Raw genomic sequence first — 18,955 nt, 5'->3', positions numbered from 1 at the left:
CCAATCTCTCTGCAAAATCTTCCCCTCCTGCCCTTAACAAAATATAAGCATATTGGAATATACAGTGGTACCTCTAGTTGCATTCAGCTCCTTACGGACTTTCAGCTTTCGAACACGGCAAACCCGGAAGTGTTTACTTCCGGGTTTGCCACACGCGCATGTGCAGAAGCGATCTGTGCGCTTCGTGCATGCACAGAAGCGCTCAATCGCGCTGCACACATGCGCGGAAGAGGCAGGTGCGAATGGCACCCCAAAACGGATTAAGTACACAACTAGAGGTACCACTGTACCCCATATACTTAAGTCACTGTTTTTTGAAACTGAAAGGCTTATACCCTCCCATGGGGAGAGTGTATCACAAACATATATTTTGTACAATGGGTCTGCAAAAGTACAGTGAAAATGCCTGCCTGATTTCAAGAGGAAAGGATAGGTTCCAAAGCATAGGTTTTGCCACACTTAAAGACTGATTTCTTACAGGTGAGGAATGATAAGTATGTAGCACTTATAACAGTGCCAGTTCTGCAGATCAAAGTGACCAAGTGGTCATATATGGGGCGAAGCAATCCCGCAAGTAAACTGGTCCCAATCTATTAAGGCAGTGGTTTTCAACCTGTGTGCCATGACACCCTGGGGTGACTTGAATGATGGTCATGGGTGCCGCGGACAACACTGGCCTCTGTCCCTCTTTCCTTCCCTCCCTCCTGGTGCCCTCTCACATCTCTGCCTCACAAAGGCTTGCACAGCTGTTTATTGCAGCAGCCCTGGCTATAACCTCTGCAGGTGAATGGTGTCTTAATATACTGATAGTAAGACCTTGAACTTGGTCCGGTAGCAAATAGGCAAGCAGGGCAGATCTAGAGCATATAGTATTTGAAGTGCTTCATATTTATTATCTCAGGAACCTCCACAAAGACACCGCAAAGTAGGCCAGTATTATTTCCCACCCACCAAACACACTGCAGATGGTGCTGAAGGAGAACATCTTGCCTATTCTCCCAGCTACATGGGAGTATCTTATCTAAGAGTAGCTCCTGCAACACTGGGATAAATTTTAAATTACTCAACCACCTGGGCAGAACCAGAGAGTGCAATTCTGGCACAGATACGAGATTTGAACCTGAGATTTCATGGCTCAGTCACCATTCAGCCAGTCTCATGAGAGAATTTGATTGGTCCTGCCTTGTGGAGCGAGTGGGAGGAGCAATCCACCCACAGATCCCCTTCTCTACTGAAGGATCACTTCCAAGCTTTTACCATTTCCTGTACTCTAGCATCACCTCACTTACCTTAACTTTTACCTGTAACCATGCACCTTGCTTTAACCACTGCTTTAAACTACTGCCGGGTACCACAGGGCATTTATACAGGTACATTCTACAGCAGACACTTATTATTGCCCTAATAAGGATTCTGGATCTTTTCTTACAGTCCCACACAGCTATCTCTACTTTTTAATTTCTGCAATAAAGGTGTTGTGCAGATTATAGTCATTAGACCTAAGCGATGCTGAATGCCACTGAGATAGAAGGGGAAAGATTAACAATATTTGGCATTGTGGATAAGTGAAAATCAGTGCAAACATGGCAAAAGTGCATTAGAATTATACCTGTTTTCTTTTGCTTTATTTTTTTCTTCAATATATCTGTGAGCTTCTAACCTTGCCTCTGGAGTATGAGGCACAGGTTCCTCCCAAAAGGCTCTCTCTTCTTCGTCATCTTCCTTTATCACTAAATCACGGTATTCATTTCCTTCTTCAGCCTTCTGCTGGCTCTCTTTCTCTCTTACAGAATATGGGCTGAAAAAAGCAACATACACACACAAAGTATCTTTGAAACTTTATTAATTTTAAATCATACCCCGCTTTTCAATAATATTTCTGGCATGCATTACATTGTAATAAAATATGATTGAAAGTGGCAGCTAAAAATGTAAAAGTCTGGGAATAAGAATGTTTTCACCGGGTGCTTAAAGTTTAGCAATGTGCATGCCAGGCAAGTCTCATAGAGGAAGTAATTCCATAATTATGGTGCCACCACAGAGAAGGCCATTTCTCCAGGTTACACCCATTTTGCTTCAGATGGCAGGGCAGATACTGATGGAGATTCTCAGCACATGAGAGCCCCTTGTGACCTAAAGAGACATATGATAGCCTACCATTATGTTACACATAAGTCTTTCCAGGGCAGAAAAAAAAATCTGTATCAAGAGAAAGATATAAAATGGACTGATAAAAACACATACATGCTGTTATTGATGTCTGTGTACCACCGCCCATCGTATCCTGGATTATATTTCTTTTGATTCTCATTTTTCTTCTTCTTCTCCTGCTTTTCTTGTATCCTTCTCTGTGCCTCTTCTTTTTCTTGTCTTCTTTTAATCAGGTAGGCCTTCTCCTGCTCGTAGATTTGTTTTGCTATCTCAGGGTAGCTCTGTAAAGCCTGAATCCTCTCTGAACGTCCTATCTCTTTAGAATCCAGAAACTTAAAGGGAGGGAGCAAAATAAAAGCTCAATGCAAACACTAAAGAAATCCATCCCCCATTCAATCATTTTTATTAAATCCATTTTAGTATACAACTGAAATAAAAACTACCCACTGTTTCTCCATGATGCTTGGCCTCAGCAAACTATAGCCCAACTGACTAACTTTCTTCAGGCCAAGGATCACATGGGCTTATTGCAAACTCTTCCAGAGTTGTATACCCAAAGTGGCTTATTGTGGCTCTTTCACGTCACGGCAAAGTATGATTTCCTGTTATACCTGAACTGGGTCATTGTGGAGGTTACTTGATGCCACACTGTGTATGTTTCTTAAAGCTACTTTACACAAATCATTTTTAGCTTCATGAAGGAAATTTTAGACAAGAGTCTAAAACGTAATTACATGTGGACTAGTTTTTACAACCTATTAACAAGTCTGGTGTACAAATAGCTATGTTTTGCTCCAGGAAAAATCAAAAGCAAGTTAGTCAGTGGTCATAAACCTGACTTTTACCAATTCCTTCTTTTCATCTTGCCTAGTAAATAACAGGTGAAAAGATTAAAATATGCAAAATTTGCCTCTGGTTAAAAACCACAGTTAAGAAGCATACTTTCTTTATTTTTAGATCATGCACCCATGTGTAGGAAGAGGTATCATCTTAGAGAAGGAAATCCATCCTATGTTCCTCTTTTAGGATGGTACTGGCAATATGCATATTTATAAGCACATGTATTAAAAATAATTAAGAAATTATATCCTGCCCAATTAATCAAATGCATGTTTTAGTTGATTAACAGTTCAGACCTATACAATGCAAACCTATACAACAACTCTCCACGTTAGCTATTTTTAGAAAACAGGCCAAAACATAATTATTTGCCCCAGCCTTTGGAACCTGATAGTGATGGATACTGGTTAGAGTGGAGGCTTAGTGCTGCTGTTTTTACAGTGGATATATGGTTTTGCTTTGCTTTATATTACTGTTTATATTGCAGGTTGTATTATCAGCCACACTGTGCTCTAATCTGGAGGAAGGGCAGAGTATAAAAACTTTGAATTAATTAATTCGTGTCTAAGCCCTACTGAGTTCAGCTGGTAAAACAAATGAACCAAATTAATGCTACATCTCTAATATATATTTTGCTTTAGTGTGTTGGATTAACCTGGCCCTTGACACAAAGGTGCTTGCAGTTAATATTTTACATGAGACGTACTTTGAGTTGATGAAGGGTAGCAACGACAAACTGCCTATAACCTTCAAAATCAGTGCAGGGGTTTCCAGTAAGGAAGAGCTCTTTAAGGTGTATGTTGTTTTTCAGGGTCTTAACACTGGACAATTCTCCAACGAAATTAGCTGTCAAATCCAGCTTCTGCAATTCTTCACAGCCTATTTCGCAAATATGAGAGGGTTTAAAAAAAAAATCATTATTAACTCTGCATTTAATAAGCACACCCTCTCACCTCCGAGTCATCATGGGACACAGCTCCTGCTTGCCTTTCAATTCACAAACAAAAACGTCAGATTCTAAGAAGACAACTGACATCTTAAAAATTAGGACAGTGTGCTTGTTTTTAACTCAGACTTCTTGTAAAACAGAAGAGTCAATTAAAGATGATGTTCATTTGAAATGTGTAAAAAGTGAGAACTACTTGCAGAGTTTGCTTCTGGCCTCGCTAGTCCAGCATCCTGTTCTCACAGTGGCCAACCAGATGCCTGTGGAAAATGAGCAGGATTCAAGCACAACAGCACCCTCTCTCCCTGTGCTTTCCAGAAGCTGGTATTCTTCATAATAATAATAATAATAATAATAATAATAATAATAATTCATTATTTATACCCCGCCCATCTGGCTGGGCTTCCCCAGCCACTTTGGGCTGCTTCCAACAAAATATTAAAATACCGTAATGCATCAAACATTAAAAGCTTCCCTAAACAGGGCTGCCTTCAGATGTCTTCTAAAAGTCTGGTAGTTGCTGTTCTCTTTGACATTTGGTGGGAGGGCGTTCCACAGGGCAGGTGCCACCACCGAGAAGGCCCCCCTGCCTGGTTCCCTGTAACTTGGCTTCTTGCAGCGAGGGAACCGCCAGAAGGCCCTTTGTGCTAGACCTCATTGTCCAGGTAGAATGATGGGGGTGGAGACGCTCCTTCAGATATACTGGACCAAGGCTGTTTAGGGCTTTAAAGGTCAGCACCAACACTTTGAATTGTGCTCAGAAACGTACTGGGAGCCAATGTAGGTCTTTCAAGAAAATTCAAAAAGCATTGCTGCCTCCAACTGTGGAGGTGGAGCACAGGCATCATTACTAGCAGCCATCGATAGCCCTCGCCTACATGAATTTGTCTAATCCTCTTTTAAAGCCATCTAAGTTGGTAGCCATCACTGCCCTATGTGGGAGCGAGTTCCACTGTTTAACTATGTACTGTGTGAAGAAGTACTTTATTTTATCTTTATTTATTTATCCATCTTAATAGCCTTAACATGAACACATCTGTAGCCCTAAATAAACAGAACAATTCATGTCTCTCTACTGACTTGCTATTTGGTAATCCCATTTATAGCTGATACCTTTCCGGATCATATACAGCAGGATTATTTAAATTATTTTAGCAACCTTGCCCTGAAACATTGCCCCTTTGCAGGACTGTTGCTTTGCCCAGCCAGCATACAAGAAATCTTAGCCTTAACACTCCTGTAGCAGAGGGAATAATACAGAACTGTAATTGCTATCATTTCTGTCTTGCACCTGCTTCCTGTATTTAGACCATTTGCTCCCTCCTGTTCTCTACATGTGGTCACTAGGAACTTTTGCTTTCCTTTGATTGTAGACGTGTTCTTATAGGATATAATCTATTAGAGGTGCTTAGCCTGGGGCTGACCCCATCTCAAAAAAGGGGAAAATTCGATAAGATTATATATAATACATCTAAGATTTATAGTTTTATGTGACCCAGATGGTTAGAGGGTTAATTTTGCAATTCTGAGCTTCCAAGGTAGAATTTTTTTTGTCGATACAGTTGTCTCACAGAAAAGCAGGATGAAATCAGAAGGGAGAAACAGTAGTTCTCCAGAGTTATATGTAACAATATACTGGGAACTTCATTTATATTCTGATTAATCTTAGCATTCATTTGGGCTGTTATCAGTTTCCATTTTTAAAGAGACTCTAGCTACAGCAATATGCTTCTGCCTTGCACACTGAATGTTTCTCCTGCAATTGGTTGCTAAATTGGTCTGTTATTTTTCCACATTCTTTCATAACTGGCTTGCGCTATGAAGAATGTAACTAACATTCAGAAGTGACTCCCCCTAAGCTCAGTCAGACTTAATTTTGGGCAAATGGATCTAGAACACAGCCTCACACTGCAATCTTACACAGGTCTACTGAGAAGTAAACTCCATAGTTTTCAGTGGAACTTACTCCCCAAAAAAGTCTACATTATCTGATTTACTCTGCTGAAAGATGTGATAACAAGATGAAAAGGTGGACAGGGCTCCTGAACCTTTAATAGATGTATAGAAAAGTGGATTTCAGCCCTGAAGCACATCATGCAAGCCGCACCTGCTGAAGCCCCCTCTTCTACACGACTACTAAAGGTGCTATAGTTTTCAAATGGCTGCCCTCCTACACAATCAGATTAACATATGAAGCTGATATTGAGCCAGATCATTGGTCCATTTTTCATGGCCACAGCCTCCAGCTTAGAGGCAGAGGCAGAAGAGCTGGCCAAGTCTAGGGCTGCTGCATGACCAGCTGGGGAATTGGACCTGGTTCTCAAGGCTGATGGTTTGGAGCCCATGGAACCTTAGGCTGGTGGTCGAGAACTTGCAGAGCCTGAGTCAGGAAACTCACAGATGGCATTCTCTGAGTCTGACTCACTGGAGGAATCTAGTCCCTCCTGCACTGCTGTGTCTGCACACCAGGTGGGAGTTCACAGAAAGAACGAGAGGCACTTGTCTTCAAGCCAAGGAGACAACCCTCTAAGATCCATAGTCTTCAGGCCAAAGGACTAGAGCCTGGAAAGGGCAGGGTGGAGGAAAGTACTCATAAAAGCCTGTTTACCTCCAGCCTTTGTTGGAACAAGCTGCTCACTTGGATCTACCCAGGGCTGGCTGGCCTTGACTCTATTGCCACCTGGTATGGTGGAGTCGGGACATCACTGAGCCAGCAGCCTCTACTCTAGCTGGCAGTAGCTCTCCGAGATTTCAGACATAAAGCAGAGATTCCAAGGGTGAAACTAAGCTATGTTCCTTTCTGCTTGCGTGCACACCTGCTTTCCATCTGCCCAACCTGCACATTATATAAACAAAAAAACCAGGTCTCCAGCATTTTCTCCTCACAATAAAAGTCTCCCCCTGGAGCCTCCTGCTTTTTGTGGGAGAGAAACAGTGACATGCTTGAACTGTTAGAAGCTCACATTTTGTTCTCAAAATCAAGTCCTCCCCCCCCCCCCTGAATTCTAGAAACAGCATAGCCAAGGATCCATTTCTAGAGGTGAGGGTGAAGCAGGCATACTAGAATATACTGGCTTTAAATTAATCTTACCACCATTTAAATGAACAGCCTTACGGAAGTTATTTGATTAACCACTCCGATTGCACAGCTACCTTTTGGCTAGCTTGCATAGTTCAGCAGTCCAACTGCCGCACTGGAGAATTGGGCAATCACTTGAAATACATTGCCATGACTATTTAAGCACAATACAGTCATACCTCATGTTGCGTCTACTTCAGGTTACGTGTTTTCATGTTGTGTTCCATGGCAACCCGGAAGTACTGGAACAGGTTACTTTGGGGTTTTGCCACTCGCGCATGTGCAGAAGAGCTAAATCACACCGTGCGCGTGCGCAGACACAGCGCTTCAGCTTGCGTCAGTTCTGTGTTATGGACAGGCCTCCAGAACAGATCCCATCCATAACACGAGGTTCCACTGTAGCTTCAATCTAGTGTTGTGCCAACTCACTCAAACAACGTATCAACAAAATTCTGTGAGCTGGAGGAGATCACGTACAATGTTTTGATGTCACAGGCTGTTGGGAAAGGATCCCCTGCAGACAAAACTAAAGTAAGAGCAGGTCTCTTTCTCACCCAGACTAATGAATAAGCCTGGCATGGAAGTACCTATATTGAGCATCACCTATCAATTCAAGGAGGTGTCTCGAGCTGGATAAAGTTTGTTCCACTTGCTGAATGCAAACATCTCTGCTTGATATTCCTTCTGTTGACAGGTTCAATAACTTGAACCTAGACAAGCTAATAAATATCTGCTTCTGAGAAACAGAAAATCCATGTGTGCCCAGAATCCAGCAGGGTTTCAGCAGTACCATTCTCTATCATAAAAAGATGACTCCTTTTCCATATTAACAAGCATGACTTACATTTTTTTTTGTAAGGCAAAGATCTTACCTTCCAAATTCTCAATTTTTTCAATGTTGTTTAAAGCCAAATTTAAATATTCAAGCTTCTTCAGTTTGCTAACATTTTCTGAAACAGAATTTATTACGGATCATGTAAATCTGCAAGGTTAGGCTTAATGAAGAGGATACAGTAATAGTTTTTTAATTACCAACCGAACAGAAATTAAAACAGACCAAAAAAGTCTTCAAGAAGCCAAAAGACCACAGTGTTATTATTACTATTAATATTCATTTCATTTCTGCACGTCTCTCTATATTTTTAAGGGGAAGAATCAAAGCATTACCATTCCATTCAGAAAAATTAGAATACTAGTGAATGAATTCAGTTCAAATGGAAGGGGAATTGAGATGAGAGTGGCTCTGCTAAGAATGAGACTGGATCTCTGTCCCCCAAAAGCAGCATTCTGGGAGCAGGAACAGGCAGCAGGGATTTAAGTGAGATGCTCACGTGACCTGGCAAAAAAATGGAAGTGTAAGCAAGCTATTTTAAAGGCTTGTTTTCCTTTTTGATAGGCTTGGACCAGCTCAGCAGACAGAAGGCTTGTTCCTGAAGGAGTTTTGGATCTGGCATCACTCTATGCTAGCTTAAAATGACAGCTTGCTTTACACCAGCTTCTTGAGATTAAGGGAGTGACCCTATACACAATTTACTCACCACATTTGTAAGTTTCAGAGGAAGCAGAAAGGTCAATTAATGAACAACTTCCTGGTTATAGCTTGTGAACTATTTGTATAGGACAAAACAGAAAGGAGTTTTTGAAAGCTGTTTTCTCTTCTTAAAACGTTATGGACCTTGAACACCTTCTCTCTTTTAAAACTTTCCCCTCCCAATATCATCTTAGACCATTTTCAGATGTCAGACAGATTAATACATCACTGAACTTACTCACCAATTTTGGGGATCAGATTATTTTGAAGATACAGAATTTTCAAATCCCGGCACCATTTGTCAAGATGTTCTATTTTCTCTATATTCTGCTGGTGTAAGGAAATTTCTTCCAAGGAAAAGATTTCACAGTTGTTATGTTCTGCTCTTTGTCTAACTAGCTCTTCTGTGACTGAAAGAAATATCATAGTAAATATAGAAGCAATTCCTTCCATCAAGTAAGGCCACATTCATTGCTTTAGAAAGATATCAAAACCAGAAGTGGGTTTTATATTCTCACTTCTGCATTTGATACTTTTCTAAGGCAATACTTCTTGCAATAGCATAGAAAAATAGAAGCTGCCCATTGGTCCATCCGGTTCATTAATGTTGACACTGACTGGCAGCAGTTCTCCAGAGTCTCAGACAGGACTCTTTCCTAGTCCTACCTGAAGATGCTGGGGGGTGAACCTGAGAACTTCTGTGGTGTATAAAATATGTGTTTTGTGGGGAAATTAATCTCACCACAGGAAAAAACAATAACATAAGCTTGGTTAAATGATGTGCAGAAATGATCTCATAAAGAATGCATTCCAATGCTGTTTTTGTGGAAGATTTTGCAATTAAACCTAACAATGCATGTCTATGCTAGTTAGTAAATAAAGACCACAAAGCTGTAAATTTCTAGAGAAGGCTCAGCTGGGTCATGCTCCCGTATTTTGGGGGCGGGAGGCTTGTTTCCTATTCCTTTTGCTCTCTTTTCTCTTCTTTTTGAACCATGTAACGGACCAGGTGCATGAGACTGGGGCTCCCGAGTGCCAGACTCCATGTTTGAAACTAACTGCTGCAATTTATACTGCAGAGGTTTTTACCTGTGTTGTTTTTGCTGTAGCACTGAACAATGCATGAATGAGACCTCTGGTCACCGTAAGTAAAGCGTTTAAACTTACTTAAGTTTGTAGTCTATTCACTATGAGAGAGGGGTAGAGGCAGGGGAGCACATTGTGAGTGCTCAGTTGTTTTAAATTATTTTCTATTGATCCGAAGTGCTCAGAAAAAAATATGTCAAAAATTGTAGAAAGGTTTATTCTACAATTTCTACTTTTAGTTAAGTATTTTTATTTATTTACTTGATGGGGGGGCAGCTATCCCCACCACCACCACCACTGCCCCCTTGCCTCTGCACATGCTCTTGACTTGCAAATCCCTTCTGCACCTGCTTTTGGGCTGTCAGAACCGGGAGCACCCTCTGCATATGCGCAGAGATGAGCTCTCCTTCCACAGGCTGAAAAAGGCTTCCTGCAGGTGCCTTTGCCTCCTTAGCTTACTCAGCATCCCCTTTCCATGTGCTCCCTGTACGGGAAGATGTCCTCTGCACGTGCTCAGGTCCACCAGCTTCAAAGTCATTCCCCCTTGGCTTGAGAAACGCTCTCTGCACATGCTCTTGGCTTGGGGAGAAATGCCTCCTCAATAATATTGTGCCGGATTTACATATAAGCTAAACAAGCTGTAGCTTAGGACCCCACTCTCTTGGGGACCTCCAAAAAATTTAAAGGAAAAACAACAACTGGATGCACATTTCCAAAATATAAGATTAGAGCTTAATAATTATTTCACTATTAATATACTTCTTCTTCTTAATTGTATTTCACTATTAATATACTTCTTCCCAATTGTATTTCAGTTCAACAATTGCTTTGATAAAATACTATTTTGTTATGTGCAAATGGCTTTAGATACCTATTAGGTGCATAAATTACCACATAACATATATTCAACACAAAAAACAGGGACAATTTGTTGTTGACAAAGGACAGCTGGACATATAAAGGGCCCCAATACCTTCAGTAGCTTAGGGCCTCATCAAACCTAAATCCAGCCCTGAAGAATAATAATAATAATAATAATAATAATAATAATAGTGTCCCGTCCATCTGACTGGGTTGCCCCAGGCACTCTGGGAAATAATAATAATAATAATAATAATAATAATAATAATAATAATAATAGGGCCCCGCCCAGCTAACACGACACATTAGAAGAAACTTCCCTATATAGGGCTGCCTTCAGATGTCTTCTAAAGGTTATGCAGCTGTTTAGCTACGGTGTGGGGAGAAAGAACGCTCCCTGCCCTCTGCACATGCTCCAGAGACAGGCGAGAGGCGGCAGAAAACACCTGAAGCCACGAGGCGCAGGAGGTGTGAGGAAAGGGCGTGGGAACTGCATTTCCCAGGAGGCTTTGCGCGCGGGGCAGGGACAGGGTCACGTGCTTTGAGCGACCGTTACAAACGACGGTTGGCCGCGTTCGAAATGCACGGCGCGGTCCTGCTCTGAAGGCACCGCAAGGCCCCCTGCTGTTCTCTCAGGGAAAACCGGTTCCGGGGTTTCTCCCTCCCCCCCCCCCAAAAAAACACCACACCCTCCGCCCCATTTTTCCCTCAGGCTCGGCGCCGAGCGGTTCGCACCCCCACCCCCCACCCCGCCGGCGAAGACGCGAGGAAAGCAGGACTCACTGCGCCCCATGGCCGCTCGCGGGGCCTTCGCTTTGCTTCGGCGGCGGCGGCCTCCTCCTCACGGCCGACGCCGTCGCCATGGCAACCGAGCGCAGGAGGCGGGGCCTACCCGGCGGTTTATATTACCTTCCTCTTTCCTCGCGGCGGCTAAAGAGGTGAGGGCTTAGGGGGCGGGGAAATGGAACTCTCTTCGTACAATTCCGGCACCGAACCGGACGTCGCCGAGTGGCTTCTCTCGCTGGGGTTTTGACCACGCTTGTGTTCTAAGGATCCAGAGCTGGTTCCCAGCAACACGAACCCACAGACAAACCGGCAGGGGCAGGGGGGGGGTGCATTGTAAGCCAACGAAATGCCTAGCCGGCCCCGGGCTCGCTATCTGGACTTGGGGAGGGGGTTAGAAAGGGGGGGGGAGACAATTCGGTTTTGTGCCGGAAGTGTAGGACAGCACTAGGTTGGGTTCGCACCCCTTTGGCGGGAAGAATCTTTTCTCTTTTGCGTCCCCAATTTACTGCCCCCGCGGCGGGAACAGCCCTCCCACGTCGCAGGTATTTCTGTGCCGGATGAATCTCAAAGCGGCTTTAAAAACAAAGGATAACGCCAACATTATAGAGCAACACGAATGCGGCGTGGATCAAGCCACGAGCTCACCTGCGCTTCGCGAAATAAGCATTTTAATCTCGAAAATGGCTTCGCTTGGGTTGTAAGGCATGCTAAACATCGCCGCGCTGTGGCTTTAAAAGGGAAGTAGACGCCTGCTTCTTGGGAGAAAAGCAATGACAAACCTAGACAGCATCTTAAAAAGCAGAGACATCACCTTGCCAACAAAGGTCCGTACTGGTTTTCCCAGTAATATATGGAAGGGAGAGCTGGACCATCAAGGCTGATCGCCGAAGAATTGATGCTTTTGAATTATGGTGCTGGAGGAGACTCTTGAGAGTCCCATGGACTGCAAGAAGATCAAACCTCTCCATTCTGAAGGAAATCAGCCCCGAGTGCTCACTGGAAGGACAGATCCTGAAGCTGAGGCTCCAATACTTTGGCCACCTCATGAGAAGAGAAGACTCCCTGGAAAAGACCCTGATGTTGGGAAAGATGGAGGGCACAAGGAGAAGGGGACGACAGAGGACGAGATGGCTGGACAGTGTTCTCGAAGCTACAAACATGCAGGAGGCAGTGGAAGACAGGAGTGCCTGGTGTGCTCTGGTCCATGGGGTCACAAAGAGTCGGACACGACTAAACGACTAAACAACAACAAGTGTTGTTTGACAAATTTGTATACCACCCCTTCACCCAAAGATCTCAAGGAGGAATTTCACAGCATGAAAATGCAAAACAAAAACACGAAATGTGTAATTAAAAACAAAACAAGCCAGTAACACACATGCGCGCAATTAAAAGGACATAGGATGTTGATCAACAGAAGGCCTGGTTGAAGAGGAACATTTTCGCTGGGGCCTGAAGCTGTGCAAATTTATTTTATTTTTTTATTCAGTTTCTAGGCTGCTCTTCATCCATACATGGAACTCCCTGGACTTAATTAAACCTATGGAACTCACTGCCCATAGTCACAGCTTTAAAATCTTCCTGAGATTAGACTGATTCAGGGCCCTCGGGACTTTTATGTCTTATTGGCCATGGCAGCTAAATGGAACCTCCAGGTCCAGAAGCAGCATACCTCTATTAAGGGGCAGTTGTGGCAGAGAGGGAAGGGATTAGCGCTTTTGGGTTCACATGGAGGATACCTGCAGGAAAGACAACAAACTCAGCTGTAAAATTGCACCATCTGGTGGCTCAAGGTGCACTTTATAGAGAATCAGTCTAACTTCTACAATGCTTTCTGTGTGTGTGTGTGTGTGTGTGTGTGTGTGTGAACAAAACAAAAAGTGCAAGCATAACACAAAGAAAACAAAGAACCGAAAATGTAAACCATAAAGCGTCACAGCCTGGAAACACTGAAAGTACAAAAATACAGTGCACTAGCATAGCTGTTAACTTTTCCCTTTTCTTGCGAGGAATCCTATTCAGAATAAGGGAATTTCCCTTTAAAAAAGGGAACAGTTAGTAACTATGTGCACTAGTCATTAGCATCTGTCTGGCAGGGAACACTTCCTCGTGGTCTTTTGCAGGGATGCCTTCCTAGCGCTTACTCCCTGAGACTGCTTTTGGACTGGTGTTTGCCAAGGATCGAACCCGAGGGCTCAAAGGATGTGTTCTGCCTCTGAGCTATGGCCCCACTGCAGACGAGTAATAGGATAATGGAAGATGGGGAAAAGCAGATGGACAGGTAGATGGTTGCATATGCAACCTTTTTGCCTGCCACAATTTTGCACACCAAGTTGAATGTATAGTGCTCTGCGTTGCCCCACAAACTTGGAACCAAGCAATTTCTTTCTTCCCAGATGCATACTTCAGATTTCAAAATAACAAGTGTATCTGCAACATAAAAATAATGATAATTGCACTAATGTGCTTCAAAAACTTTATTGTAAAATATGTGTTCAAATACAAGTACAGTATAGGTTTCGGGATTAGGTGCCTTGATTATAAGTATCACTAAAATGTGGTGATTTGCTCTTATTATAGTTTATACAGTATTGCAAGTAAGAAAGGTGCACAAATGATACAAAAATCCCGAACTTTTCTTGACCAAGAAATTTATGGTGCAGGGAATCAGAGTGACACAGCTGGACTGAATGCAAGACATCATTTATTCTAATTTACTGAGTTATTTACATCCTGCCTTTCCTCCAAGTAACTCAGAGTGGTGTTTTATCCTCACAACAGCCCTGCAACGTAGGCATATTCTGAGAGAGACAATGGTACCTTCTAGGCCCTCCAGACCTGAGTGGGAAGTCTGAACTTGAGTTTCCCCATATCCACTCCCAACCCAGTTTGGAAAGCTGGATGCTGGTCATCAAACATGAACCTTTTATAAAATCAGTTTGGACGTATCCTATCTACTGATAAACTGGCAAACAAAGTGAACAAACAGTCCCGCACTGGATTAAGGGAGGGCAGCAGTTTTCAAACTGTGTTGTATGGGTAAGCCTCTCTGGGTTCCCCAACATCAGAAATAGTGGGCAAGTATTTCTTAAGGGTCATTTGCCTACCACTGACTGTCTTTCCCATGCAATGCACACATAGCTATAGGATGAGGCTAGTTTGCTAGCACTCCATCCTTTCTGGGATTAGCAGTTTGATCAGCAAAGAAGGTGCATATTGGCTCATGTGTTATAACTGCCAAGGTAAGTGAGATGAGCGCCGCACCCCATAGTTGCCTTTGACTGGACTTAACCGTCCAGCGGTCCTTTACCTTTACCTTAATTGCCAACCCAATGTCCTGTCCCAGCTTGGGTTTCCACCAGTTCCTAAATCCTGAAAATCGTGAGATTCTCTCAGAATCCTCAATCCTCAAAATGCTTTTTCATCTGTGTCCTTGGTGCAGCTTGAAGGCACGTGGTTTAAGAAAACAACAACAAAAAATGCAGATGTTCCTACAGGTAGCTTAGGCAAGGGTTCCAGAAGAATGTGGAAACAAATAAGATTCTGAAGAGAAAGGATGATTATTCTTCGCAGATCGCATGAACTGACAGGTGGTCCAACGAAGGGACTAGTACAAAAGTGCCAGTGAACCTGAGAGAAGAAGGGGAAAGAATGACAAGTATTACAGAGCTGAAAACCATCTAACATTCTCACATTTGTCAGTATTACTTAAGGCACAATCTTTTAGGCATATTGATTCCTAGCCATGCAGCAGTAAGTTGATGGTAATAAGCATCTTGTTAAATTTGATTAGAGAAGTTTTATGTCTTGGTTAAGAAATTATTATGAAGTCCAAATTAGCAGTGAAATAGGTATGGAATAGCACTGCAAAATAAGTTCATAAACATATTCTAACTTTTGGTGTTTTATGAATAAATAAGTTATAGATGGTTATGATGATTGCTTACTGGGCACAGCACACACTTGTTTTCAGAAGAATTAGGTACCTCAAGTCAGGACTCGTGCAGACTTTTGTGCCACACTTTCCAGGTGTGGGTCTGCGCTTCAAAGCTCCATGCCCAAGCGATGTGTTTGTTTGTTTATTGTCAGAGCACTTGCCCTGGGAAAACCCCCATTTTACCACTGAATGGCAAATGGCAATCCATGGGGAAGCCCTTTGCCATTTGCTCCAATTCAGCGGAAAAATGGGGGTTTTCCCGGGGAATGCGCCGGGACAAAAAGAAAACCACTCAGGCACAGAGCTTTAAAGCTTGGCCCTGTGCCTAAAAACGTCGCCAAAAGGAAGTCTGGGTGAACCCTTAATCCCACAAATCATAGAATTGTAGGGTTGGAAGGGACCCCAAGGGTCATCTGGTCCAACCCCCAGCAATGTAGGAATCATCTGACGTGTAGCAAGGATAAACATTTATTTTTTGCTTACAAATTAAAATGATGATCAACAGCAAGAAGCTCAGCAGAGTTGTAAACAGTCCTCCCAGAAAGAATCTGAAACGACAAGAATCAACGCAAGTCAACATCTTAAGCATTATTTATTTGTTTATATTCCGGTTAAATGCCCAGGCGGCTTCTTTCCTCCCCCCCCCCTTTTTAATTTTTATTGGAATTTTATTTACAACATAACATAAACCCTCCCAATACACAAATCCACCCTCATTAAACGTGAACATAATATACACTGAGCATAACATACAACAATACAAACAACCAAATAAAAGATTTCCTTTATCCTGTATCTGGCCTCCTAATTTACTTCTTATAAACTGTTTCCTTTATGAATAATTATTAAGATTTTTCTAATTATAACTTAAATATCCACAACGTCTCCTGCAGACATTAATCGAAACAAGTCCAGCTATGTATTTTAGGGCACTGTTTTGTGAAGGATTCTCTGCATTTTCCCCATGTTTTTTGAAACTCTTGTCTAGTGTGATCTCTAACTGCCTCTGTTAATCTAGCCAGTTCAATATACTCTAACAGTTTATCTTGCCATTCCTTTTTTTTGGCACAGTTTCTTTTTTCCAGTTTTTAGCAATCCTTTCTGCTCCTGTGGCATAGAGGAATATTTTCTGATCTTCTCTTGCTATACCTGTGTCCGTTATCCCTAGTAGAAAAGCTTCTGTATTTTTCATAAAGTTATACAAACATTTTTTTAAGCTTGTCAAACACTGTGTTCCAGAAGCTTTTGATTTTTTCACAGGTCCACCAAACATGTATAAGTGTCCCCTCTGTTTTACCGCACCTCCAGCACAGATTTGCTTTTGTCTTATACAATTTAGCTATTTTGGTAGGTGTTAAGTACCATCTATAAAACATCTTGATTAGGTTTCCCCTCAATACTTCACAGGCTGTAAATTTCCAATTCTTTCTCCATAGTTCTTCCCATGCTGTTAAGTTAATGGTTTTCCCAATATCTACAGCCCACTTGATCATTACCTCCTTGACCTGTTCGTCTTTGACCTCCCACTCCAATAATGTATCATACATTTTTGATATTACCTTGGCTTGGTTTTGTAATAACACTTTTTCTAATTATGAAGGTTCGTTTGAGAAACCTTTTTTCTTATCTGTCCTGAACACTTCATGCAATTGATGGTATTGGATCCAACCCGTATTGCCCATGCGGCTTCTAAGCAGTTTGCAAATCATTTTAAAAATGCACAACATTGCTAAAATTCAAATTTAAGCTGCAGTGCAATTAATTAGAATGGACTATAAATTAAAGTAAGATTGTATGGGGACTATTTGTTCATGAGGTAAGGAACTGTGCCCAAATTCAAATGAATTCTCCATATGCTTTTCTTGACATTCAAAACAGTTTTGACCTCAAACCCTATTTGGATGTGAGCCTGGGACCTTGCAAGCCTACCTTATTCACACCACCATTTACTTTGGTATTAAACTAAGCCCACAACTTATGTGCATTTAACTTGTGTTCAGCTTTAATCACTTGGCAAAAAATAAATAAATAGAAAAATTAAAAAGGAGGAATGGGGGCAGGCGTGCAAGGAAAAAAGACTTTCTCAATCCTACCTGCTATTGCACACAATGTGTTTTGACTATACACAATTTTGCCCTTAGGTGTGATCCCCCAGAATGCATCTTTGCGTAAGATGTGGGGTGTGATCCCCCAGAATGCATCTTTGCGTAAGATGTGGGCTTACTGTATATGACAACAATCCAATTTGAGGTGCCCCCCAAAGGTTTGCACATTGTCAGAGGCAGAGATCTCCTACCTGAGAGATAGCAATTCCCTAGTGTGTTGTCCTTACATTAATAACTTTCAGAATCCAGGATGTCCCTATACATAAGGTAAAGTTTATGAAGTACTTACAGAATGAGCAGTCTCTGTTAAAGGAAGCCATAGCTTTTCTACGGCTGAGTCCTTTCCCTACCCAGAGGCCTCTTCCAGTTTCATCCAATTCACTTAAGTGCAAACCCACTCAAAAAGATAGTGTCCTCCCACTATATTCCCACCACAGACCTCTCCAGTGTGGTGTAGTGGTTAGGAGCGGTAGACTTGTAATCTGGGGAACCGGGTTCGCATCTCCGCTCCTCAATGACCTTGGGCTAGTCACACTTCTCTGAAGTGTCTCAGCCCCACTCACCTCATAGAGTGTTTGTTGTGGGGGAGGAAGGGAAAGGAGATTGTTAGCCGCTTTGAGACTCCTTAGGGCAGTGTTTCCCAACCTTTTTTGGGCAAAGGCACACTTGTTTCATGAAAAAAATCTCGAGGCACACCACCATTACAGCCCCGTGACGTCAGCGCGCAGCGTCACGCCGGGAGGGACATGAATTGCTAGCAAATTACATAATCACCTCCTTGAGGGCTGGCTCATCTTCTCCGAAGGCAGAACCCCATTAATTAACAGCACAGACTCACACCATAGCCAAGACGAGGGGGGGGAAACCTCAGTCATGCACAGTCATGCACATGTGGGGGCTAAATGAGGACGAAGACCGGGCAGAGAGCAGGGTTCAAATCACCCCACCTGGCCAGGACAATCCCTGGGTGCTCCCTTGGGCCACTCGCCTGACCCACCTCGCAGGGCTGTTGTTGCGAGGATAACACGGTGAGAACCACGCGCGCCCCCGGGAGCTCCTTGGAGGAGAAAGCGGGCGATGAATGCAATGCACGAAATATATGAGAGGCGACCAGGTTTTGCAGGTGAGGGGCCCCCGCCAGCCTCCGCTTCCAACACCCGGCGCAACGACGCCGAAGTTTCCCCCCGGGCTCGGCTCGAGGAGCAGCGCTGCTCCCCCCCGGCTCCCCTTCGCCCTCCCGGCTCTCTCTGCCGCCCACTGGGGACCCCCCTCACCTGCCAAGTCCAGAGCGCCAGTGCAAGTTGCATGCATGCATGCAGGGCGCCGCGTTGCCATTGCATTGCACTGCACTCCATGCAACGCCTGCACGCATGCATTGCCTTGCACGCCCGCCAAGGGGTCTCCCCGTGGTCCGATGCGTCCCCTCCGGCGCGGATGCAGCATTGCAAAAATAAAGACCCCCCGACGCAGCCCTACCTGGGGGGCAGCCTCCGCCGCTCCGCCTCCGCGGGGATCCCCGGGCTCCATCCTGCCGCCCGATCTCCGCGGGGGCGCAGGCAGGCTGTGCGGGGTCTGTGCGGAAGAGCCCCTGCCCGCCCGGGCGCCGCCGCTGCGCTCATTCCATGGCCGGGAG

The 18,955-nt window shown here is 43.5% G+C and overlaps 2 protein-coding genes across 10 annotated transcripts in view; both read right to left on the bottom strand.

Annotated features, from left to right (window-relative positions):
- Positions 1-12,010, bottom strand: part of DNAAF11 (dynein axonemal assembly factor 11) — a 35,581-nt gene extending 23,571 nt beyond the window's left edge. For 3 of the 5 annotated variants that reach the window (XM_083516821.1, XM_083516823.1, XM_083516824.1), the window contains exons 1-6: positions 11,926-12,010; positions 8,790-8,957; positions 7,889-7,966; positions 3,698-3,870; positions 2,245-2,483; positions 1,610-1,798 (exon numbers count right to left, since the gene is read on the bottom strand). In XM_083516821.1, the coding sequence (XP_083372947.1) occupies positions 1,610-1,798; positions 2,245-2,483; positions 3,698-3,870; positions 7,889-7,966; positions 8,790-8,957; positions 11,926-11,995 (917 nt within the window). In that variant the 5' untranslated portion in view covers positions 11,996-12,010. Of the gene's footprint in view, positions 1-1,609; positions 1,799-2,244; positions 2,484-3,697; positions 3,871-7,888; positions 7,967-8,789; positions 8,958-11,277; positions 11,423-11,925 lie in introns of those variants that run through there. The other 2 variants (XM_083516822.1, XM_083516825.1) reach the window with 1 other exon arrangement.
- A 1,717-nt stretch (positions 12,011-13,727) lies between these two features.
- TMEM71 (transmembrane protein 71) overlaps positions 13,728-18,955 on the bottom strand; it is a 31,653-nt gene continuing 26,425 nt past the window's right edge. For all 5 annotated transcript variants that reach the window (XM_083517025.1, XM_083517029.1, XM_083517026.1 and 2 more), the window contains 2 exons: positions 15,701-15,765; positions 13,728-14,910 (listed from right to left, as the gene is read on the bottom strand). In XM_083517025.1, the coding sequence (XP_083373151.1) occupies positions 14,888-14,910; positions 15,701-15,765 (88 nt within the window). In that variant the 3' untranslated portion in view covers positions 13,728-14,887. The remainder of the gene's footprint in view (positions 14,911-15,700; positions 15,766-18,955) is intronic.

This window comes from Podarcis liolepis (assembly GCF_965112155.1).
Source record: "Podarcis liolepis genome assembly, chromosome: 8".
NCBI lineage: Eukaryota > Metazoa > Chordata > Lepidosauria > Squamata > Lacertidae > Podarcis > Podarcis liolepis.
Note: the sequence above shows the minus strand (reverse complement) of the source record. Positions and strands in the feature narration are given on the sequence as shown.